The sequence below is a fragment of the Pongo pygmaeus genome, chromosome X (assembly GCF_028885625.2).
Source record: "Pongo pygmaeus isolate AG05252 chromosome X, NHGRI_mPonPyg2-v2.0_pri, whole genome shotgun sequence".
Classification (NCBI taxonomy): Eukaryota; Metazoa; Chordata; class Mammalia; order Primates; family Hominidae; genus Pongo; species Pongo pygmaeus.
Window position 1 is genome coordinate 153,586,513 of NC_072396.2, and position 27,114 is coordinate 153,613,626.

A 27,114-nucleotide genomic window follows, 5' to 3' on the forward strand; every position below is an offset into this window, starting at 1 on the left:
TAAAACTCAGAGTAATTAGAATTACTGTTGTCACATATATTTACTTTGCGGCCAGTTTTGATGAATACATGAGTAGGATTTGTCATGAATGTTATCAACTGGATACAAATGCACAACTCAAAAACACTTGGAAGTAGTCTATCTCTTAAGTAGGTTAAGCATCTCCTCTAAATTGTGTATGCATTTTTAATGTACTTACTTCCTCCTTTTTAAATAGTGGTAAGTAAAATTCAATCTTTGTCAGGATAATACTTACAAATTCTGCTTCAGCAGTGCCACTGTGAATGAATCTGTGAAGTATCTCCTTGCATTACAGCTCTTCATACATCAAAGACTCTTTTTGAACTGAGTAATTATAGAAGGAAAAAAACCTTGTTTTAGTGCTACCTGAGAGTTCTTATTAATATTACCTTTGAAATGACTAATTATGTTACTTATAAAGACTGGAAAAAAACAAGTATTATGTAACTTACTCATTAAAAAAGACTTTCATAAATTTTGATCCCTTCCATCCTTCCCCAAATCCCTACTTTATTTCTATCATGACTTTTTTTTAATGCTTAATGGTTATATATGAAAATGATGACTCCAACACATACTGACTCCCTCCTGCTTCACAAAACTTGTCATCTTTCTGTTGCTGGGATTTTGAGCATGTGATTCAATTATCCTTGCTCTTAGCATAAAGCATGTTGGCCACATGCCCTAAGACTCAAGTAAGATTTGAACAGCACCTCTTTCAAACTGAGTATTTGAAAGAGCTGAGAGGGTGCCCCTGCCTATAACAGAGGGTGGGAGCCTAAGGGGCTTTTCCTGTTTTGAGACTTGAACTCACAGATACACTGTCTATGTGTATGGCTGTGTGGAACTGAGCTACCAATCACATAGTAACCTTCTCTATGAATGAGAAAGAATTCCCCTCAGCGGCTTCATCTTTGCATGGAAAAACCCACAGTATGTGCATCATGGGTCACTAACCGTTGGGCTGTATCAAGAGAAGAAGAGTATCAGAAGGCAGTGACAGTACTGTCCTCCCTTGAGCTGGCAGATCACACCTGGAACAGGATACCATGAGTTACAAGAGCCCCAGGCAATCTGGAGTTCCTCCTGGAAGCACCAACGATAGTAACAGTGAACAGAAATTGAGCATTAGAAGAAAAGTTGAAGGTTCCCAATAAATGCATGAACAAGCTGAGAATGTCTCAGCCTGGAGAAGAGACGATGCCAGGGAATAAGATTACTATCTTCCAACAACTGAAGGCTTGTCATTCAAAAGAAGGAGGAGATGCATTCTGTGCAGCTCCAAAGTACAGTCTATAAGTAGAAGTTCCTGGGGGACAAGTTTTTAACTCACAAAAAAGGAAGAATAGCCTGATCATGCTGTCTCAACATGGAGCAGGCCGCTTCAAGCAATAGCAAGCTCGCTGTCACTGGCAGTGTGCAAGCATCTGCTGGATGGTCCAAATGACTTTAAATTCACCTTAAATATTAGGTCAATTAAGTTAGTATTTATAAAGGAGATAGACTGTTTAGTGCTAAGAAAGGGCTTGATTTTTTAATTGCCCTGAAATAAAGTTGCTTTATTTTTCCTCATTAGGAGATGACCCATTCCTGGCCTACTCCTCTCACTGCCATGCATACTGCTGGACACTCTGAGCAGAGCACCTTTTCCATCCCAGGACAGGTCAGTTCTCTCCCTTCCTGCATTTTTCTTTGTCTTATTTTAATTATACCAATCTTCCAATTGAATTCTCAGTGACAAAAATGGCCTTGGTCTTCTAGTGCCATGAAATCTAGACTCTCTCTTGCCCCTCAGAATAGCAATATAAAAATAATTTTTATTGAAAGTGAGTCTTTAAAACAAAATACACACAGATACCGGCATGCATATCTTACTCCATAGGATGTTGCCACTGTCCAAGTCGCTGTGCCTAGAACAGATGAGACAGAGATTGAATAACTCATCCCTTAAGAAATATCAAATAGATGATGGAACAGCAAAGTTCAAGATTTTAAAGTTACAAAACCTATACTCTTTAATGAACTGATTTTCATTTTTATCACCTTCCAGTTCTTGCTCACAAGAAGACAGATCTTTACAAAACACCACATCACACTGACAGAGCTTTATCTTCTACAGTTCTATTGTCAAATGTTTAATATTATTTTATTTACCTTCTCTCAGTAAGAGTTGCTTTATTGCCATCACTTTTTAAAATGTCTGGACATGGCTATTCTAACATACTTTAAAAATATATATAATGTCTTCCTTTCTTCCTCCATTCCTTTCTTCCTTCCATCCATTTATTCAGAAATCATTTACTGAGAAGATACAGTGGGCTTAAAGGTAGGGGTGAAGAAAAACCGTCTACATGCTATCACATAGATCACAAAACAATGTAGTAAATGTCTTCACAGAGAAGACAAGACTCAGAGTCGTATCTAACACTTCCCTGGGGAGTTGAAGAAGTGCTCACCACTGAGGTGGAAACATTTAGAGGATGATTAAGACTCTGACAGGTGAAGAAGGGGCCAAGAGAAGAATACTGCATGCATAAGACTAGTGTGAGCAAGGTCATGAGAGATGAGGGATCATGCTGTAGTGCATGGTGACATAAGGTCTCAAGTGGCAGGATTAAAGTTTGTGTGATGGGGAGTGGAAAGAGAGGAAACCTGGGCAAATAGGTGCGTATTTGGAAAACGCCTTGGATACCACTTCAAGGAGTTTGGACTTTATTTGTAGAAGGAGAAACACCCAAAGGAGAAACCCTTAGATTTTAGGGTCATGATTTTGACAGTAACACTGATCTAAACTTTGCTTAATGATCTCCCTTCACCCATGAAAGAGGTCAGAACTGAATGAACAGCTAACCTCACTGTCCCAGTATGGGTGTGTGCTATTCCTTTTTGCATTCACACCCACCCTTTTTAGGCTTCTGTTCTCCTTCCCCCTGGCATCTCCAGCAAAGGGAGTTATCCATCCAGTTCAGGACCAACACTTGTACAGCAATTGCAGTGTTTTCAGCTGAGTTCTCCAGTTTTGGAGACAATTTGTGCAAGTTGCAATTTTGACATTTGCAAGTGTATACAATAGAACTGTTGTTTAAATGGGCTTTTATAGTAAGTGCACAATTTGAAATCAGGCACAGTTTGCATTTTCTGCCAATTACCTGTGCTACCATCAACCCCATGACAAAGGTAGAAGCAAGTGGACTAAAATGGTGAAAGCAAGAAGTCTACACACCTACTCCTGTTTCATTTGATTCCTGCCAAAATGTTGGTTTGAAAGAAAAGTACACTTTAAATAACAACCAACACATACAATGGCACCATGTGCCTCACGTCATTCTAAGCACTTAATATATAGTAAATAATTTAATCCCCACTACAACCCAAAGAGATTGGTAATTTTACTACCCCAATTTACAGAGGAGGAAACATGGTAGTTAAGTAATGTGCTCAGGATTATCCAGTTAATAAATAAGGGAACCAGTATTTAGATCCAGGTGTTACTGGCACCAGCGCTCATACTGTCTCTCTGCATATCTTTTATCACACAGGCTCACTGATGCCCCAGTTCAAATTGTATCTTCCAAAACATGGCCATCCCTATATGTAACAAAGGTGATTTCCCTTTCCTCAGTGCTTCCACCAGAACTAGGTGACAGCATCCTTTCAGAAAGCATCAGTTTCTTACATCCATGACAGAGCTTGCCCAGAGGAAAGAGTGCTGTCTTAAGAGCTGCATTCCCAGCTGATTTTAATCCTGGCACTGCCATTTGCTTGCTGTGTGGTCCTGTTCAAGTTCCTCTAAGCCTCTGTTTCCCCATCTGTATTGGGGTATGGGGTGTGTGTGTGTGTGTGTGTGTGTGTGTGTGTGTGTGTGTATACACTATATAATCCCAATGGATTTTCTAGGTCAAATAGTTGATGATTCTGTAAGCTTACTAAAACAAATACAGTTGAAAATTCTCAACTTACTTAAGCTTACTTATCAATTTCAAATTGAAAATGCCATGTTTTCTCATAGACGATGAAAAACCTCACAAGGAAGGGAGTAAGTGCATGCCAAGTAGAATTGAGAGAATAATAATATCCTCAGGAGAAGTTTAATAAAGTTTTCCTGGAGGTAAACATCCTCTAGAACAGAGGTTGGCAAACTACAGCCCATAGGTTTTTACATCTTTAAAGGGTTAACATTTTCAAAAGAAAAATAATATGTTATTATGAATAATATTCACATGAGTGTGGAATTCAAATGTCAGTGTCCATAAATCAAGCTTTCTTGGAACCCAGTCACACCCACTTATTTACGCATTGTCCATGACTGCTTTCACACTGCAATGGCAGAGTCCAGTAATTATGACAGAGATGGTATGTCTCCCAATGCCTAAAACATCTACTATCTGGCCCTTTGCAGGAAAAGTTAGCTGATCCTTGCTCTAGAATCTAGATCCTTTAGGAACTTCTGATTTTAGGATTATTGTCAAGGCTATTGCTTAGAAGAACCTCATATAAGTTTGTGAAAAGAACTTGGCATCATTATATTCTACTGCAAAAATTACATATATGACATGTCTATGAAAGAAATGCATAAAGCAAAGTCAGGCATTTAAAATAAATTTGTATTATTTGTTGTGCATTAACAATTACTGTGAGAACTGTGCAGATTATTTCTACAACCAAGCTATTTCCAATTGGGGCTGGATATGTGTGTAAAGTAACTTTGGTGATATACAGAGGTGTTTCATTTGTTTTGATTTGATTTCTAGTTTAAGAAATTGTGAAATCCAATGCATAATAATCAAAACATCATATGTACCTCATAAACATATACACCTACTATGTACCAAAAAATTAAAAATTAAAAAATAAAGTAAAAAGAAGTGTGAAATTCAGTTTAACATTAAAAATTGTATCAAGAATAAATATCAGTTACTCTAATTCAGTGAATGACATAATCTTCCAGTTTGCTGTATGCATTGTTGCCCTGATGCTCTGGAAGAACTGATTGTTTAGGTGTAAAGTCCAAAACATTTGGATGAAGGTTAAAAATTCAGGCATAAGACCAGTACAAAGACTGACTGCATGTTTTACTCTCTGATCAGATATTTGGCTTAATTGACTTTGGAACTTGTCATTTAATTTCCTGGAGGTATGCAAGCCCAAACTCATCCTGTACCTTTGTAATGAAATCCCTTAAATAGTAACAGATAAAAATACTTGTGTATAGTTACAGAGATATAAATGGTTAACAAGTCATTTATTTGACACTCTGGAAAATGAGATGTTCTGGATAATTAAAATTATTGGATAACTGAAGGTTATTATTCTATAGGAATCATGCAGTATAAATTATTTTGAAGTGTAATTAATATTTTCCTGACTTCTTTTAAAGATTATATCAAGCATGCTTTACTCTTTCTTGATAACTTATATATTACGATGAGTGTAAGTTATTGTAGTATGTGTAATATTATACTATGCTGCAATTATGTTCTCAGGGTCTATTAAGACAGGTGGGAATGCTTGCCTCTATGTTAAATGACTGTAGATTCTTGTGCTTTTTAAGTTCAGACTTTTCTGTGTCATTTTTGTGGGCTCCTTTGCTATTGGTTTTCACCTGTCAATTTTCTCAGTGCCTGTGCCTCTAGAAGTATTTCCCCTTCCTTGCCATCTGTGATTTGAAAATGAGTGGGAATCATTTGAGTCCTTTGTCAAAAGACAGTTCTCTATCAGGGAGAGCACAGAAGCCTCTGAGCAGCAAACTATATGGGCTTTGTGACAGACAGTTCTTTCTCTAAGAGGCCTTTTCTGCCTCTTGTTGAGTTTGTGGTAGTCTTCTGGAGCGGTGATCTTGCCAGAAGACAAATCTCTTGAGCAACAGAATCATACTAAATAGATTGGAAATTTCACTTTTGATTAAAGCAAAGTGTTATAGTTCTTGCTTACTTTTTATAAAAGATAAAGAATGCTGTGAGCCTAGTTTTCGTCTACAGAGGGTCAATATTAGGCTTAATAAATAGATTACTTGGAACAATGATTGATATAACTAATTCTTGTATTTACTTGAATTCATTGTCTCCAGTTTCTGGAATGCCTGTATTGCAGTTTGTACCATTTCTCTTCCATCCACACAGTGCCATGTGTGCCCTGAACGTTACTGTAATGCTTTTGCCTTCAAGTTTTGTCAGTATCCACACAGGTGTGCCACACTCCAAGCAAGGCAGCATGTGCAAATCTGGATTTCTCAAAACAGTGAATGAATTGTGTATAGTGTGACTTTCAAATCAAATTAAAATTCCTTTAAATAACACAGTCCACTAACATTTCACATTTCTTCCTATACTTCGACAGACTCGCAATGCAGTTTTAAGAACACTTCTTATATATAAAATGAGGTACATCTGTGCACATGTGTCATAGAAAGTTGGATCTGTTTCTATAAAAGGGAAAAACTGGGCAGATCTATTAATTATCATTTTGTTTACAGTTTTACAAAAAACATGATCATCTGTTTGAACCAAGTCCTCTTTATTCTTTTAGAGGCATCGTTTTCCAGCTAAGTGAGAAATTATACACTTCAATTTCACACATATGGGTCATTTGTTCCCATGTTACACACATTTCCAAATAGATACCAGTCTTACTTATAATTTTGATTAAATGGCAGTTATGATCATGTTGCAGCAGGTTTGGCTGGCAAATGTTTATCCTTCAAATAGAGTTATAGACAAAAGCCTAATTAATGGAATTGTTAACAGCAGCTTCCTATTTGCAAACATTAGTCAACTATATCTTCAGCAATGATTAATATACCTCTTATTCTCCTTGTGTCATTTAACTAATGTTCATGTCATATATATTATTCCTTATAGGAATCGCAGCATCTGACCCCAGGATTCACCTTACAAAGTAAGTGGTTTTGAAAAATCCTTCTTAGTCCAAACATCCATGTCCTCTGCTCCCTCATTTTTTCCTTTTTCCTACTTAAAATCATTAAAACATGAAAGAACAACAATAACAAAAAGTTATTTTAATTGTTAATTTTTAGCTCTCAGAAATAAGTGAGAAGATGCAAAGTTTGTCTTTCTGTATCTCGCCTTTTTCACTTAACATAATGACTTCCAGTCCCATGATATATCTAATTGGTTCCCCTTTTTTTTTTTTCATCTGTTACTTATCTCAAGAAGGTAACTTGGGGGACTGCATGTTTGGAGATCAATTTAATTCAGAATAATCATTTAACAGTAGGAACATGAACAGTAATTGTTTGTATCTTTTCTTTTCAGAGTGGAATGACCCAACCACCAGAGCTTCTACAAAGTCAGTATCTTTCAAATCGTGAGTAGTTGGATTTCCAAATCAGGGCTTTTGGGGGATATTTGGCAAGGAAACAGTGCCTCAATGCTGATCTAATCTTGTTCTCTCCTCTGCTCCTTGAAACTATGAACCTTGACTCATAATAATATGTAGTTTGGTTGGGGTGGGGGGAGAATCAAATTTCCCATTGTCTTAGTCTACTTGGACTGCTATAACAAATACTATAAACAACATGGCTTATAAACAACAGAAATTTATTTCCCTTAGTTTTGGAGCCTGAGAAGTTTGAGATCAATGCACCAGCATAAAGGGCATCTTGTGAGGGACCATTTCCTCATAGAAAGCTGTTTTCTTACTCTAATCCCATATGATAGAAGGGGTGACGGGTCTCTCTCAGGCCTCCTCTTATAAGGGCACTAATCCCATTCATGAGGGTTCAACTCTCATGTCATGATCCCCTCCCCAAATACCCATGTCCTAATACTATCACCTTGGAGGTGAGGATTTTAGCATATTAATTTTGGAGTAATACAAACAGATTATAGGACCCATAATAAGTAAATAACAGTAAAAGTTAATGAGATCACCATTAAGCTGTCTAAGTTTGTAAATACAGACCAGGTCAATACGTGGGATACGAAAACAACTGTGATTTCAGTGAAAAAATAAATCTCTAGATGGCTTGTTTCCCACATTTTAACTAGTTGTTCAAACACTGTATAGTATAAGCTAAAGACATTATTTTACACAATATTCAGTCACCACTGACTAGGATGGACGAGGGAATCTAAGCAGCCATGATTGGACATGAAATCTTGAGTGGATTGCTATGGCCAGTCAATCCAAGACCTCACTATTTGCAGGTCATCAGGCACCTGTATATTAAAGACAAACAAGGGCATCCAGGAAGAGCCAGAATAAGATATTACATGATGGTAGGTTGAAGTTCAGAAGCCAGGGCCCTGCAATTCATTCAGCACTGTCTTCATTTTTTATTAATGCTAACTGAAGGAGGAGTTTGGAGAAACCAATTTCCTCATATTAACTATTGTAGATTTTCTAATATCCATTTGTCCAAGAGAGTATCGAGGGAGTATTATTTCTCTCGCCACTTCTTTCATACCTAATAATAGAAAATGGAAGTCGATTTTTTTGTGTAATAGGCACATACTTGGAATTTTTCAAAATGAAATAATTTATGACATTCAAGTGGCCTAATGGCACACTTGAAGTGAATTGCTCACCTTTTGGAAGATCATGAATAATTGCATAAAACAACTGGGAATGACTCCCAAATAGACTGAAGATTTGAGAAAGTAAGTGGCATTTCTACGTTCTTGGTGGAGTGCAGTAGCAAAGCCCCAAAACCCTGACCCCATCACTGATCCATTTATTTGCTTTTCTAGACTGATCTGTGCCTTCTAATTCAAAGTTCAATTTCAACAACCAGGAATTCTCAATTTTAAGAAGCAAGAAAAAACAAGAGAAGGGGATAATAAAACCATAATCCCGATTTAAGGACCGAATTATATGAAAACACAAAGATCAAAGTCATCTTTGATGCTGTACATTTTAGCTTTTCCATTAATCACATTTTGAATTGCCCTCCACCTTGTTATTCTAGGAAACAATAGATCTAATCCTCCCTGCTTTCACTCCTGCCTCACTTCATCCCCATTAAAAAGTCAATAAGATTCACACACATACGCATACACACACTCACACACACATACTCACATGCGTTTAGGAAATCGACACAAGTTTCCAAACTTGAAGAAAATATAAAAATATATTTTCCTATGTAAAATTATCTTACTCCTAAAGCAAGAGTATTAGGCTCCCACTGTGAAATATGCTGCTTTCCATATATACCATAGAATGCAATGTTTCAGTAGTTTGTAACTAACAGAAATAAACTCGTCAATTGTGGTTTATAGTTGGAGGCTACATTTCCAGAGAACAGCACTTCGTAGCACAGTAATATATAGTGTAGTCAATACAACTAAAATACTCTATAGGAAGCATCAGTAAAACTAGAAGACACTGAGTCCATTTTATGAATGAGCTCCTCTCTTTTTATCTGTTTGATCTAAAGTCCAAGCACCGTCCGTCAGATTTTAGCTGCAATAAGTTCCCTTCTTACTGTAGGGTATGGGTTTAACATAGGACAGATCAGAATTGTAATAAAGTTATTTTTATTTTTAGCTTCCAAATTATCGGCTTAGCCATTACTATCATTCTCCCACATTTAACTACAGTGTGCTTTTTAAGCCACCTCCTAGGATTTTCCATTTGGCAGGGTAATCCTCTAGGTGATTAAGATCATTCTGAGTGCAGACAGACTGCTAATGCCTGCACCTTGGTGAGAAGCAGCCTGTAAGTCAGCCGTGATGCAGGAAAGACCCAAGGCCAGAAAGTGTCCCAAGCACACTCCTGACACTTAGTGCAGTAAAGAGAGATTAGAGTCTTGTAAAACAGAATCCCTTAATTACTGGGACACTTCATTACTTTTCCTCATCTTGGCCTGTTTTCCCTCGTTGACAAAACGCAGAACTTCCGTTGGAGTATGCATTGTTTATAAGGACTATACACATGGGCACCAGGTCTGAAAACATTGGCCACAGTGTGCCTGAGTATAAACTTGCAACTAGCCAGTCTCCCTCTTTCTTTTTGACAATTACTGCTGTCTCTGAGCCTGACCCCAACAATATGACTGGCTTTTTGGAAAACTGGTATTTTCCTTCTCAGTATGCTCCATTGTCATACAGTGCTTTTTATCAGTGTCCATCCATGCCATGACATCCTACCTGCTTCAGCTGGAACTCTGAATGCTTATGAGGCAAGAGTACTGAATTGGGGAAGTTTGGAGACCTAGGTTTAATCCCCTCCTTTGTGTTAGTTGTGTTATTGTGGGGGAAAGCACTGACCTAGTATCCAGAAGATATGAGGTTAAATCACAGGAGAATTTATTTTTATTTTAAACTATACAGACAGAGTCTCTTAAGCGGAATTAAACAAATTAATGAGTATATCTGTCTACACATGCAGGTACACCAACAAACACTTGTCAGTGTTCAAATTTAAGCAGTTATACTTTTAAGTAATTAATTCTAGCAACCTAAAAATGCATTTAACTTTAATCATTAATACTTTCTGGAGGAGAAAAGACCAGAAGTTGGTCTCCCACCCCTCAGCCTCTATGATTCTGTGCTATGTTACAGTCTTGGAACAGGCCCCACCTAAGTCTTCTAAATCAAACGGAGTTTCTAATCTCCCCCAAAAATGTCTCTGTCCCAAAAAAGAGGGTGAAGCGTGGGCATAAGAAGGTGAAATTGTAGTTCTCAGGGCTGTGGAGTTGTATGTTTACACAGTAATATCATGTCTGTCTATTCCGTCTCAAAGAGATCTTTTTATTTCAATGACAGGATTCAGACTCTGAATGGACTCACCAGACATTGTGTTGCTTTGTAGTTTCTCTTTCTCTTTTTCTTTTTCTTTGTTTTTTCCCAAGGTAAAGTCTCGCTCTGTCCCCCAGGCTGGAGTGCAGTGGCAGGATCTCGGCTCACTGCAAGCTCCGCCTCCCGGGTTCATGCCATTCTCCTGCCTCAGCCTCCTGAGTAGCTGGGACTACAGGTGCCCACCACCTGTAGTTTCTTAATGAAGTTATTAAAGAGCAATGAGGGAGAAAACAGAAACCAAGCCGAAGAACTTGGATTTTCTTTGTTCAGTTGGATTGATTCATCCAGTGTATTATAACATCTTGCCACTTACCTGTCAGTTCAGTGGCCTTCCCAAATGCATGACCTTATTGGTCTTTTATGGGACATCATACACAGGAATAGATAAGATGTATTAAGTTGCCCCAAAAAGGACTTTCAGGCAGGTTCCATGAACTCAAGGGTGTACATCCAGTTAGTTCTTAACTTCAATTTGTGAGGACTGTTGAGGAGATGGCAGCTCCAAGTATCAAGCTCCTTTGTAAAACTTGGTTGTTAGCATTTGGACTATGTCCAGGTGGAAACCATCCAGACCCCCATTTAACTGAGCAGCTCCTGTGTTTTAAACCATGCTGTCGAGAATGCCTGGGTAGTTTCCATAAAATCTTAATATAGCCATAATGTTTTGTTTTGTTTGTTTGTTTGTTTGTTTGTTTTTTTATAAAACCAGTTTGCCAACTTACGGTATTAACTATATGTTTTAAAACATCCAAACTCTGGATCCAGAGAGTTGATGGAAAGTCTTATGGAGACAGATTGATTGAGGCCAGCCTGAGTTTACATGTGGGTGGTTGTTATGCATGTCACATGAAGACATCCTTGATTGTAGCAATAGTTAGGAAGAAAGGGCACTATGCTATCACAGGAATGACAGACACAAATAATAATTATTGTGCTGTTGAGAACAGGTGCCAGGTGCTTTTATGTACATTGCCTTATTAAACTTGCCAGGCATCATGGAGGTGCTCCAAATTATTCCCATCTTACAGATGAGCAAAGCAAAGCTAGAATAACAGTCCTTCCTCCTGAAGTGTACACAGTCCAGTAGGAAGACAGATTGGCCATGCCCACTTATTTTGAATGGATATTTTGGCTACAAACATACAGAAGAGCCCTCTGAGTCACAATGCTCCTTAGTGAGAAAGTCTGAATGCAGGCCGAGGGCCCTGTGGGTTCAAAGCTCTCTCTCATCCTGCTGAGTTGCCCTTCCTCATGGGATTTGATAAGTTCAGGGATTTAGTATGCCAAAGTTTTCCTTTTGTACCTGGACACAACATTCCCACAACCTGGTGGGATGTAGTCCCACAAGAAATTATACTGCTCTGTTTTCGATGACACAAAACTGGGTCAAAATTGTTTTATGTAACTAAAATGTCATTATTTCTAAAGTTTTCTGTAAGTGTTATGAAAATTTCATTACCAAAGAGAATAGAAAGACTGTGAGAATGTTTTCCAGATTGCTATAACCAATACAGGAATTACATTATTTTTAGATCAATTTTGAAAATATTTTTACTAAAAAACAATTGATATTCATTACAACCCTGGCCATCCTTTTACCAAAGCCTTCATCATTGGAAATGTTTCCTTCGAGATTTTGATTTGAAATTTAAGAACTGCAATGCATTATTGCAGAGCAATAACCCACTTTCTAGCAATTTCATATATTCTTCCCCATGTAGATGTTTGATCTGCTACTTGGATGCAATTTTGGTAGCAAAGTGACTGTGTAATAGGGCAAGGAAGAAATGACTGTTATTTTCCTAATCAGATTAATTCTTAATCAGAATACATGATTTGGTACTTGGAATTTAAAACTACTGCTAATCAGTTTGAGGCTTATAAAAGCCAAACTAACTCTCCTGATAAACTGGTAATCTTGGTAACTTTACTAGTTGCAGACATTTTGGTTTTTAAATCAAGAAGTATACCAACTTTTGCTTTTAACTTGTCTTGTATGCCCTGCATCTCTGAGCTTGCCAACTTTTCCTGAGGACTTAATATATTTTTGGAAGTTCTCCACTGCATCAGGGGCAGCCACCTGGGAGCAGAGAAAACAAAATTTGGCAGCCTGTTCAAGCTGTGAATTAAAGGTAATTCACAGTTTGAAATGAATCAGCGTGTGGTCCTTGAGAAGAGTAATCAGACATCAAGAGGATTTTATGTTGAGGATTGTATATTGGCTAATGTGACAACAAGCAATATTGGCATTTGGAATGTTTGCATCAAGAAGCACTGAAGCTGCCGGGGCTTGATGGGTACCAAGATCTAAAATGGGGGCTCCCTTCAAAGAGAGCTGTAGATTTACATTTCTATCACAAAAGCTGAAAACAAAGATGGGTTGGCTCAGCCATCATAGTTGAAAGATTAGATCTGATTTTTGTGGTGGTGTTCATGGACCGACCTAAGTCTATCATAGGATTTGTATATCTCAGATGGCTTTTGAGACACCTCTGTAATTGAAAGCAAATGTCTCTCTCTCTCCCTCTCCCCCCCCCCCGCCCCCCACTGCCCCTCTCTCTCCTTCTCTCTCTTTCTCTCTGGGAAATGGCAAACATCGCTTCCTTTCTACTAGATTTCATTTTTTTTTTCAACAAAAGTGCATTCAGTATCTACTATATGTAAGGCTCTGGGCTAAAACACTGGTAACTCAGGGTGAAACACTGCACATCATTGTCTCAAGGAACTCATGGTCTAGTGAAGATAAGACTTGCACCGACAATGCCAGCAACCCAACTAACTCATACTTATTGAGTGCCTACTATGTGCCAGGCACTTCCCATGCACTTTTTCTCCTTACAAGCAATCCCATGGGGTTCATCATCATTATAGTGTACAGAAGTAGAAACCCAGCTCAGAGACATTGAGTGAGTTGCTCAAAGTGGCACAGTAACAAAGAGGGAGGCAGAACAGGACTGACTCCAGAACGTATGCTCCTAACTTACACTAAAGCCATCTCATGAGTCATTTGGAGGTGGCTTTACTGATTTGCAGTCAGGTGTGATCTTGCCCAGGCATTAGGCCAAAATGGACTAACCACAATGCAAGCCAAAATGGCAATGCCATTTTGGTTTAAAACAGGGAAAGTATTAGATCTAAGTATTATAACTGAGTTAGGTCTTGCATGTACTACACATGATGACATGGACACTGAAGACAGATCTGTCCTCAACTCAGGGCCTGCATCCAGATTGTGTCACCAGGACTCTAGAATATTCCCCTCAGTGAGGCCGAAGGATCTATTCCTGCAAGAGACTTAGACCATTACAAAAATAAAATTCATATAAGATTGATTTTGGTGGCATATCCCTTCAGAAATGTCCATTGTGCCACATTAAAGTGAAGAGAAAACTAATATTTGGGTCTATTTTTATAAGAGACTCATCCATCGCCTTTCATGCTTACCAACTTGTTTGATAATTAGAAAGTGGCTTTATATCCTCATGGTGAAATAATTTTCAAAAATATCCCCATCTGTTATCAACCACAGTTGCATATTTCCAAATTCTTCTCAGCATTTTTAAACAGTAACTGGGAGTGAAGCAAATAATGCTGGTGGAAGGCACTGAAATTAATACGCAAGGGACCAAAGTTAAAAAAAATTCAGTTGTATAATTGAATGTAATGTTGTGATAACACACCCCCCCACACACACACATGCATACATATGCTCTGTATCCCAGAACAGTAGGTCACTCTAATGTTGTCTGATCGAATGAGATGCACACATAGACATATGCACACTCTTTTTTCAGTTATTACATTGTAAAGTGCCATGATCAGATACTTTTCATGTGCACAGTGAATGATAATTTTAACACACTTTCACACAATACTTTAGCCCATGGGAGTGGCACAGCATTCCTGTTAGATAGCCAATTGAAAAGAAACCAAGCATAAGGAGGGGAAGAGATTTTCCTAAAGTCCTCCACCTAGGGAGTGGCAGGGCTGGGACTAGAAGCCAGGATTCTGCATTCTCAGAATATGCTGCCTTGTCCCCAGATTCCCCAGATGGCTGCAGGGCCAGAACTCATCAGAGTCCTGACAAGTCTTCTAGGCCCAGATGAAGAACATTTAACAGCAGTGTAGACAAGCTCCATGGATTATTCTTAGAATTTATAAAGAAACAAACAAACAAAATCTGAGACTGGAGTAGAGGAGAAGAAATATCCGCTTCTGAACTATTCATTTTGTTTTTCCCTCCTATCAAGCATCTCACAAACAGCCAGATCCTTTACCACAATTACGTTACTGGGAATGTTAGGTTTAAATGGTCTGCTCTTGACACCTTCTCAGAGTTGCTGAAAGCCCCTCCATTTTACACTGACGAGTAGGGAGCAGTGTTGGCAGAGTACCGCAGATGCACGCACAATTACAGCTGTAAAATCAGTTGAAGAATCTGACAAATGCCTTTCTTTGTGGTTCATCCACCCACTTTAACAATGAGGACCAAAAAAGGAAAAGGTCCTAAAGCTATTTGATTGACATCTACAAATATGCTGCCAAGACTGGAACAGAGTAGGTGGGATGGAGTAGATGGGGTTGGGGTAGGTTTTCTGAAAACCAAAAGAATAAAATTTATTTTCTTTGCTACCCCGTGGTTTTTTGACACTGAAGATCTACAGTACAACCCCATAGTACACTGCCTTGTCCTTGCCAAAGGTTCTAGGGTCCCTGAGAGAGCAATAAGTGAGAGAAAAGTATCCAGAGAAGAGTAGAAGCTAATGATTTAGCAACCTATAACTCTGACAGCTCCATTGCCTAATTTCTGGAGTTACTTGTTTTGGCATAAGAAGCCCACTTTATAAAAATTCCAGATGGAGATTTCAATTTTGTAACTACATAGAATATTTCTTCTTTTTTTCTTTTTTTTCTTTTTTAACTTTTATTTTAGGTTTGGGGGTACATGTGACACGGGGGTTTGTTATACATATTGTTTCATCAACAAGTTATAAAGTCCAGTACTCAATAGTTATCTTTTCTGCTCCCCTCCCTCCTCACACCCTCTCCTCTCAAGTAGACCCCAGTATCTGCTGCTTGATTCTGTGTGTTCATAAGTTCTTAACATTTAGCTTCCACCTGTAAGTGAGAACGTGCAGTATTTGGTTTTCTGTTCCTGCGCTAGTTTGCTAAGGATAATAGCCTCCAGCTCCATCCATGTTTCTGCAGAAGACATGATCTCATTCTTTTATATGGCTGCATAGCATTCCATGGGATATATGTGCCACATTTTCTTTATACAATCTGCCTTTGATGGGCATTTAGGTTGATTCCATGACTGTGATATTGTGAATAGTGCTACAATGAACATATGTGTGCATGTGTCTTTATGGTACAATGATTTATATTCCTCTGGGTATATAACCAGTAGTGAGATTGCTAGGTCGAATGGTAGTTCTGCTTTTAGCTCTTTGAGGAATCACCATACTGCTTTCCACAACGGTTGAACGAATTTACACTCCCACCAGCAGTGTATAAGTGTTCCATTTTCTCCATAACCTCGCCAGCAGCGGTTTTTTTTTTTTTTTTGACTTTTAAATAATAGCCATTCTAACTGGTGTGAGTACATAGAATATTTTTATATTTTTCAAAAGAAAAATCTTTTAAAGTACCTATTCGTCATAATATCTGGAAATTGTCTAGGCCATCTAAAAATTGAAAGGGTCATTCTAGATTTCTCCAAAATAATTTTTGTATATCACACGGTACAGAAAGAAAGGAAGAAAACAATCTGGATGTGAGCAGTATTCTCGGGTAATTGCAACCACCAGTTTTGGCACCTACTATATACCTGGCACCATGAAATATTTTATAAGCATCAGCTATTTCATGCTCACAGCAACCTTGTGAGATAGATATCGCTATCTCCATCACCATCATCACCACTATCATCACTCCCAGGATTGTACTCTCAAGGGCTCAGAGAGAATGCCAAACACCTGTGGCTGCACAGCCAATGCTGGTAGTCATATTTGAAGTCAGGCCTGCTTGGTGCTCTTTCCACTGTGCAATTTCACTGGTTCACTTGTTTAATCACCTTCTAGCCTCATAATGTCTCTGAGAGGTTGATAAGATTAAACTGATTTTATGAGAAGGAAATTTCGTCCCAGAACAGTTAAATGACTTGCTCAAGATCATACAGCTAGTTGTCAAGGGAGATGAAATTTCACTCCAGGATTCTTGGATGACAAAATTCAAACCTTTTTTAATACCCTGTTTGCCTCACCCACATAAAGTTTCAATTGAACTGTTATTAATTGTTAAATACGAAGGAAAAATAACAAAATAATCTTAATAATACTACTACTTTCTAGTTCTTTGGCATTATGTGTTTTCCACACATACTGTTATATAACACATAATATATATTGTTATATTGTTAAATCTTTTAGATTTGGTCTTTACTCAATTTCTGGAGCAAGGAGACAGGTGAGGGAGCCATTATTGTCCTAGAGAGGTCACAGATGTGGGGCATCCATTTCTGAGTGGCTTAAGTTCCAGCACTCTCACTCCCCTGTCATGTGACTTGATGAATTTATTTGGTGCTTTTCTGAGCCTTTGTTTCTTCATATAATAAAACAGAGGTGATATATTACTCAGACTCTGTAGCGAATTGTGTTGTCAACAGATGAGCTCATGAATGAGCTTTGCAGTCAGCTGCTCTCATTGGTTCTCTTTCCCTGTTAGAAGTGAGGAAAGTCACGCCCAGGTGACCTAAGTGAGGCGTCCCAGCTCACACAGGTAATAGTGTTGCCAAAGCTCAATCCTGTTTCTTGACTCCTAGTTGAGTGCTATTTTTGCTAATCTTGGCCATTATTTTTCAAAAGTGTTCTGTCAATGCAGTTTGAATCAAAAGATCAACTGCCAATGCTGTCAGAGAGCGATAGACTTAAAATCAATAAATATGTGTGCCACTCCTCTCCTAATTAGATATCCCCAGCATGTTTCTGGATGTTTCATGCTGCTGAGAAGAGTGACTGCATTTTTCCACTCAATTATACCCAAGGAAACATTGTTCAATTTAGTAATAGTTTTAGCACTTGTAGAAGAATTTGAAAACTTTAGAAAAATCTCATACGTTTTACAATCTCACTGTCTTAGAGAATGGGATTTGGGACTAGGTCTACCCTTTATCTTCATGCTTTTATGCAGCGCTTTAAAATTTTGATATTGAAGAGGGCCTGAAACTGGGTGACCTGTGTTGCCCTTTACTACTGGATTAAAATTTCAGGTTGCTACTATGGTAACCGTACCTTGAAAATTAGATCCTGACAGAGTCACTAAGAAATGTAAAAGTGCACTGCTGCCATGAACTTTGAAGAAAGGTTGCATACAATTGTCAGCGACAGCCTCTTAATTGAAATAATCTGCCTTTCCCATCTGCTAGAAAGAGTTTGTGTGTCTTGGGGAGGAGGGACAAAAAGATTATATCTTGATGGATTTTTAACACAAAAATGGCTGTAGTTCGAAACAGAGCTGTTTTCTGCATGAAATTTAAATCAACTTCAGCTCAATTTATGCTATTCAGAAAGAAATGTGATACTCAGTATTCACGGTGGCAAGAAGCCAAGATACACAGTAAAGATGTAACGATACTGAGAGAAGATACTGCTGGGGATCTATCCCAGAAAAACCCCAGTGGCCCCAGGGTCCAAATGGCAACCTCTTTCAAACCACAGATTTCTGTGCCCAGGCTTCTGGGAAGTTGGGGAATGCAGAGCAGCCGCATGACAGACTTTCAGATCAAGAGGGCCAGCAGTCACTGATTTGCTTAGTGGCATAAAAGCTGAAATCATATTGATGCTCCCAGAGCCAGGGAAATGAAACAAGCAACATAGGGTCTCTTGGCTTTCAGGAACATGAGGGTGAACGGCACTTGCAATTTCAGGAATTCCTTTGTGCGTCTTTCCCAAGGCAAGCACATCACGGTGTGTCTGGCTTTATAATTAGTTGTGGCTGTATCTGTGTTTCCATAACAGGATTTTTGTTGTTGTTGTTATTGTTATTGGGCCTTTTTCTTTTCTTTATTTTTTTCGACATTCTTATAAAAGGATTTTGATTTGTGCTTCTAATGCCACACATAGAAAATGACTCTAACTCTCTAAAGGTCTCAAAAATTTCAGACCAAAAGTGATGTTCTCACTCGGAGAATGTTGGTATACTATTTTGCACACAACAGATATCAAATATTAAATCTGTTGGACAATATCAAGTAGTTGGGACTGAGGGATGTGGAGCCATAGGAATGCTCACCACCTAGTGGTGGGAGAGTACCTTGAGGGGTAGTTCTATCTAAAGACTTCGGGTAGAATCGCCTCTCACCTCATTTGCGAGTCTCTTCATTTTGGTTTGGTCAGCGTAGGTACTAAGGAGACTGTGATAGTGATGATTGAATTGTGATATACTTCCAAACCCAAGCAATGCCCATGAAAGCCCAACAAAGACATATCACCAGTCTTCTACCTGTGAGGACTGTGGAACCACAGGTAGCAGGATGTTTGACTCTCCTGAACATAATAGTTTCACAAATCTATTTACCTGAGTGGAAGGGGTGGTATCCACTCCCCTATTTCTTCAGCAGCCGGTACAGGAAGAACCTACTACACAACAGATAACCAGAAAATATTCTTGAGTGTAAAGTGAAAGAATGATCCAGAAGGTATCACTTGCTCTGAAGTAATTTTTTTATATATTGTATCCTTATATTTGTTAATCCATATTTTAAAAGTAGTATCGTAAGAAGAAATATAAATGCATGCATGTGTGCATATGTATGCTCATATGTATGTGGCTGGAAAGCAAATACAATGCAGAACTTGAAGTGGACAGGCTCCGTAGCTGGAATGGCTGGGTTCAAATCCCAGCTCCACCATCTTTTAGCCATGTGATCTTGGTGAAGTTACTTAACCTCTCTATCACTCGGTTTCCTCATCTGTAAAATGGTGAGTAGTAATAGCACCTACATGATACGATTAAATGATTGAAGTGCTTATCACAGTGCCTGGTACATAGGAATTTTTTGATAAACACTTTTATTAGTCTTGTTCATGATTATTGCAGTCATGATCAGTGAGTCTTTTGAGTGAGTGCTGTTTGTACTACATTCCAATCTTCAGTCACTTGGGAAGCCTTTCACTCTATTCCCTGACTTGTCCCAGAGGTCTCCAGTTGGAGAAAGACCTCTCCAGAAAGAGCAAACCTGGACTACATTGAACATTTCCTCGGCTCACCTGCCTACCCCAGTCCCAGAGGATAAAAACAAAGAATGGCTAGAACGTCTGAAATGTATACATATTTGGTACTAGGCACAGTCTTCTCGTTCTTGGAGCTCATCACAGCATCTTATCCCAGTCACAATTGTACTCTTAGTTTGTACTTATTTTTAAAAATAAAAGCTAGGACTTATTAAGTGCCAAGCACTATGCTGAGTGTTTTATATCCACTAGCTAATTGACTATTTACAACCCAGTGAGATGTAGGCACTGCCATTACCCACATTTTACAAATGAAGAACTGGGTTTCATGACTTGAAGCTAAATTTTTATAGCCAGTAATGATGGATTCATTACTTGAACTTATGTCTGGTTGACTCCAGTAAGAGACCCCTTAACCCTGGCCCTCCTGCCTACCCATGGACTCTCCAATCTCAGAGTCCACCTGGACTTGATTGTCTTGGGAAATGGCAGCACCTCCTCAGAGGTAGTGGAGCAAATACAAGAATATAAGAGGGAGGAAACAATGGAGGACAGGAATTTGGCCAGAGATATTCTCTGCTCCTGAGTCCCAAAACATCCTCTCACATTCTGTAAAATCACCACTGGGATAATTTGCTGAGTCAAAATTTTTAATTCTGTGGTTCACATATATATGAAAAACTACTTTTGAAATATGCAACAAGCATGTTGTCAATTTTCTAATCAGGTGGGACAAATTCTTTTCTTTATTCCCAGTTTTTGCATGCATAAAGGAAGTCGTCTGAATAAGAAAACATGTCAATAAAATTTCATGGAATAGCCTCTGCCATTCTGTGAAATAAACATTCCATTCCCTTGCCTGGGCAAATTGTTCCTGTTGCTGCATATCTACTTCTGTTTCCTTGGTCTAAAAAGACACTTCAGACTCTGCCTTTAATTATGATAAGGCTTGACTATTAACCCTTGAGAATTAACCTTATTTTTGCTAGGAGGGAAGGTAAAATAACATTTAAATTGGTTTTAAGAGTAGGAATGGAATCTCAGAAGACACACTAATGTAGAATACACTGTATATCAAAATATATAAGTGCATGGTTGTAACAGTGGCTTAGTAAACATATTGCTGAGTGAACTATGAAAAATAATTCACCAAGGTACTGTTTCCCATACTCCTAAGCACTGAGTTAAGAGAGTAATGCCATAAAGTACATATGCACTGTTTAAAAATATTTGTGTGTTTTTTAAAGAATACTTTCTTCAGGCCCAATAGACTAATCATTTTTTCTTCCCTTGCTAAAATGTACACTGTAAGTAATTTAACTAAGTGGTATATTAAGTGAGGGTCTAAAATGGTTGTAGAAGATAACAATTCTGAGCAAAGAAAAATGTCTTTAGCAATTTGATTCTGAATGCAACATAAATTAACTTTATAAAATAGAATTAAAAGAAGTTCAGTTATAGCTTTCCAATTTTTCATATAATTTAGCATTTCATACTCATTGTATTTGCTGCTGGCACTTTTATTATAAAAGCCTGAAACTGCAGGTCAAATGAGTACTTATGTGGATATAAATAAACTGATTTTTGTTTTTCAGAGAGAGATCTTTCTCTGAACAACATGATTTATCCAAGTTAAGAGATTACCTCTGTGGAAGAGCAACTCTCTTGAAAACCATTCTGTGCATAAGGTTTTACGCAAAACTCCTAGAAACCTGTTCAAAAATTATAGAATAATAGGAGGTGTTCCTAAGCTTTCAACTCTCCAACGCTCTTGCTTAAATTTTAGATCTCAACTAAAGTAACTTGACTTTTCAAATTATGTTTCAATTCAGGTTTGTTGTCTTTTAATTCCATATTAAAAAGTTTGATGAGATTATGATGAGAAGAGGGGGGAGATGATAAGGCAGTTCGTTATGCACATCAAAGCATTTCAAAACATTTCTGGTTTAAAGCCATTAAATAATTTCCCAGATTTGAACCTGTGGTATAAAACTCTTTTTTTAGTCTAATTCCAATAATGTAAATGGGATACATGTGGAAAGATTTCAAAGCAACGTTTCTTATAAATAGAATTTCAATAGCTTCTCCTTTTAAAAGGAAAGCAAGGGGTAAAGTGGATGAATCATGACAGTCTCCCATAATGAGAAAACAGAGAAAATGCACATTGACATGCCCACCCTATTATGGTGTAGTTTGGCTGCATGATGGTTATTACTGAATGATTATAATACACAATTTTACATGGGAGATAAAAAGAAAATCATATATAGATGTTTTCCCGCTTGAAGCAAACCTGTCACAAAAATTCTAGCATATATTTCCAAACAGATAAAAAGGTAGTTTTTCACCCTTAAAAAGAATCCTTCACTTTGAAAATGATTCACCGCAGTTTCCCTCTAAATAGTAAGCTCATCTCATGCATTTACAATATGGTTTGATTTTCAAAACATCAATTTACATGCACTTTCCAGTAACAAATCTATTGTGCCATGTGATGCTTACTTGTATAGGATAGAAAAGCAAACGTATTTTTTCTAATTAATACACAATATTATAATGTACAACATACAAATATCAACACATTTTGTTCAAACTAATAATAAGTACTTGGAAATGGAGTTGCAAGAAAACCCCACTTCATTCACAACAGTTATATGGATTTACATTAAAAAGCTATAAAATAACACTGAAGTACATAAACAAGGTTTGAAAGAACTAGAAAGATATATATGTTCTCATAGCAGAAGTGTTACAGTGTCATTTCTCCGAAAATTAATTTATAATGCAATTCCGATTAGAATTCCTCAAAATGATTCTTTTTGGCATGAGACAAATTATTTTATAGTTCATATACTAAAAGGGTAAATGCTCAACCATAGTAAATGAAAAGAAAGAACAGTAGAAAATATTTACATTACTAGATATATGAAAAAACTACAATCTGCTTTAATAAAATCAATACATTATTAGCATGAAAATAGATACTAGATCAACAGAAGAGAAGAGACAAATCAGTCTCTCTCCCTATATATGTATGTAATATGTAACAATAGCATTACATTGATTCAAAGAGAAAAAAATTGATATGTAATGATGATACTGGCACTACTAGATCTCCATTTAGAGGAAAACAAAGGTAGTTTCCTATCACATTTAAATATATTAATGTAGGAAGAGAATGAGAAAAAATAACTAATGGTTGCTGGGCTTAATATCTGGATCATTAAATAATCTGTACAATAAACCCCCATGACAGGAGTTTACCTACGTAACAAACCTGCACTTGTACCCCTGAAATTAAAATAAAAGTTAAAAAAGATACAAATATAAAATATAAAACAACAATAATGAAAATACCTTTAGTAAAAATTCTTGGAACTCTATTTCTACAATCTAGGGGAGAGGGTCCTTCTTAATTAAGTCAGAAATCCAGAAGTTCTAAAAGATGAATAACTATAAACAACTGAAATATAACATTTGTATTGAAAAAGATGCCATGTTTCTGTAAACAAATGGAATTTTCCTACGTACAATGAAATGAAAGTTTTTATGAATAAAAATTAAGTTTGTATGAAGAATAAAATAAAAACAGAAAAACAAATGTAGACAAATATTTGTTTAAAAATTATTAAAATGTATAATTAAAAATTAAAATATTTAATTAAAAATTAAAAACACTATATAGCACATCTGACATGCCAAGCAGTATTCTAAGCTCTTTACCTGTTTTACGTCGTTTATTCTTTTTTAATTAATTGATTTCTTTAATTATACTGTAAGTTCTAGGGTACATGTGCACAATGTGCAGGTTTGATGCATAGGTATACATGTGCCATGTTGGTTTGCTGCACCCATCAACTCATCATTTACATTAGGTATTTCTCCTAATGCTATCCCATGCACTTTCCAGTAACAAATCTATTGTGCCAAGTGATGCTTACTTGTATAGGATAAAAAAGGAGAAGTATTTTTAAAAAAAATTTGAGTCGATGGTTTATAGTTTGCTTGTCTTTAATATTAACTATTTATAGTCCAGCAGATTTTGCTAACACAGGTTGAGATGGAGATGCCACTGGCTGCCTAAAAGCTAATTCTGTAAAGCTCATTCTTGATTATCAAAATGCCGTATTTCAGCAGCAGCCGATCAAATACGGCCTTGTTTTTGTTCTCATGGGAATCTAATCCTTGAGTCCCTTCTTTCCCCTTAAATTTGTCTGGTTCACAGACACATTCCATGAGCGGATGATCTAACAATAAATTGAGAAAATTAGATCAGTTTGCATAACATTTGAAAAGGAATGTAACCTTTCTTTGCACAATATTCACAGCCAAGGTAAAATGGACAGATCAGTAACTGGAAGTGTGGTGTAGCACCTCACAGAACATGAATTCTCTAAAGAACCCTGGCAACCCATGTGAAAATGTTACCTGGAATCATCATTTTGAATAGAGCAAAATGACTCTGGAAAAGAGTTAGGGCTGAGCTGTGCAGCATCATTTGAGATCTGTGCATCCAGAAACTATAAGCACATCTTGAATATAGAAGACGCACCTCCCTGCTTTCACTGTAACATTTTAAATAGTGTGCTGGCTGGCTTTGCTTTTTAAAACAAATGTGTTTAATCTTTGTTAGGGAGAGGGTGAAACCACACAGGAATATTTACAGCAATATGTAAATTGACATTATATGGCTTTTCTACTCTCCTAAGAAACTTTATTGGGGAAAGTTACTTTTTTTCTGCATAAAAATAGCAGCCCCTAAAATATATCTAAGCAGTTAAGGCTTCACCCCAATAGCTTGAGTAAACACACTTTTTTAACTTTCCCATGGAATTTAACTTTGAAGGTTTTACATAAGGTAATTCTGAAGTGGTTGTACAGAGTTAATCCTGGGTCTTTTACTTATAAAGCATTAATTTCAGACTTTTTAAAAAATGTAATTGTCTCAGATAATTTCTGAGAACAAATTGAGCTTCTAAGATTTAAAAAGAAAAGATCCAATTCTGTTTATTTGTGGCCACCAAGCAGGTCAGTGGGAGAATCATGTATGTGTCACTCAGTGATTATTTTGAGAAACTGAGCATACTGACTCTCATCTTCTAATTGAAAATTGGGTTGCTGCTGTGCTTTTTAAAAAGTTACTTATTAATATCAGACAAATTTCCTTGGAAGCTTTAGGCTATATGGTCTTATTTATGCCATGCAAATGATGTGAATAGTTGAGGCAAATAAAATCAGAGGAAAAGAAAACAACCTCATTTTTCTGTCAATTATGTGTATGTGTGAGGCAAAATTATTTTAAGTATGAAATATCTAGATTCTCTTTTACTAAATCCTTTATCATGAAATAGTTACTATGAAATATTAATTGGCATTCAGCAAAAAAGGGAATTATATGATCCAACATATTTGGGAAACAGCGGGTTAAAAAAACTAACAAGTCTTTTCATTGTAGGAATTCTTTGAGCCTTTAATATGCAAATGCTCACTGTGTTTCTACAAGAGGGGTGTAGAATATGAAGTGTTTTTCAAACTAACTTGGCTATAGAATTTTTTTTCCCAGAATCTCTACCAACATGATGTGGAATAATTTGGGCCACTCCAATCTAGATAACTACACCATTATAGAGTTCTTTGTGCATATGTAGACTCAGCTTCAATATCTACCTGGAGTATGGATAATCATTATCTTTTATCTTGCCATCTTCACTCCACCTTTAATCCAGTTGCCCCGCCACATCTGAAAATACATTTTAAATCAAATATCCCTTATAGGCAGCTTAATGAAATTACAGATAATTTGTATTTCAAAATTACGGGGGCTTTATTTTTGTATTGATAATACGGAGGGTGTTCTGAAATTCCACCAACTTTCACCCAGATTTCTTTTGTGAGGAGCCTTTTGTCTGTTTTTTTTTTTTTTTTTTTTTTTTTTTTTTTTTTTCCGCACTCAGACCACCTGCAACTGTAAGTTGTCTCCGGGGTGGCTGGCTGGGATCATCTTCCTTCACTGTGAAGAGAAAAGCTGGCTGAATAGAGACAAAAACACTGCATACTCACTGAACATTCTTGGGAGATAATTTGCTGCCATGTTTTATAAAACCAGGGACTGGATGTGCTTAAGAGCTTTTTATTAAATATTGCTAAGAGAGATAATAGTCCTATTATCCGGGTGACTTTCGAGACCATTCTGAATGCTAGTGTTATTGAAAACGCAGTAATGAAGTCAACTCTCAAATCTAAGCATGTGGATCGTCCACTTCAGACTGTGTCTTCCCTAGCTGGCTTGCTGAGGCCACTCAGCCCAGCTCTGGACTGCCTTCCCCTGCCCTCTGTGGGAATGTGTTTAGAGAATGCAAACACGCATAACATTAGACTGAGAAAAAATGCAATTAAGAAGATATTTTTAAAAAAATGACGGGAGGAGGTGATGCATTATACACAATCCAGAGTCTAAAGGAGGGGACTTCCCATTATGCCCTCATTTTCTGTGCACTGCTTGGCTCTATTAACACCAGTAATCCAGAGCTGATGTAGTCCCTCCGAAACAGCCAAATTATATTTTCAACAAGGCCAAGAATGTGTCCTTTATTTAAGCACTTTCTTGATAACTGATCTATTATGAGAAGCATTTACTACATAGTTAAACTGGCAAGAACTAGAATTTCTGGTTTTCTGATCTACACACTTAGAGCAAATATGTTCCTGTGTACACAGTACTTCATTTAATTATCATTTTAATTACTTTATTGACTTAAACATTAGTATTGAACACATTTTACAACAATGAATACACAAGCAATTTATAATTTTCATTATTTCTTATCTCATTCACATTTTCTGAAGCTTGATAGCAGATAATTAGTTGATTGAATATGAAAACACCCAAAATATTGTTGCGTAGCAGAGATGAGCTCCAATTAGTTGACTCTTTCTTCCCTCACCAATTACATATATTTTTTATATTTATTTCTGGTATATACTCAATATTTATAATATGCATGTTTGGAATTTGTACAGAGGGAGATGGCTCAGTGATCGTATTTGGACTATATTGTAACAGCTACCTTATAATATCTATGAAGACAAATATTGAAATT

General features: G+C 37.1%; 1 protein-coding gene across 7 annotated transcripts in view; it reads left to right on the forward strand.

Moving 5' to 3' along the window:
• AFF2 (ALF transcription elongation factor 2) overlaps positions 1 to 27,114 on the forward strand; it is a 504,750-nt gene that overhangs the window by 346,285 nt on the left and 131,351 nt on the right. For 3 of the 7 annotated variants that reach the window (XM_054472111.2, XM_063660856.1, XM_063660857.1), the window contains exons 5-7: positions 1,598 to 1,684; positions 6,879 to 6,915; positions 7,293 to 7,326. In XM_054472111.2, coding sequence (XP_054328086.1) covers positions 1,598 to 1,684; positions 6,879 to 6,915; positions 7,293 to 7,326 — 158 coding nt within the window. Of the gene's footprint in view, positions 1 to 1,597; positions 1,685 to 6,878; positions 6,916 to 7,292; positions 7,345 to 27,114 lie in introns of all 7 variants that reach the window. The other 4 variants (XM_054472113.2, XM_054472114.2, XM_054472110.2 and 1 more) reach the window with 3 other exon arrangements.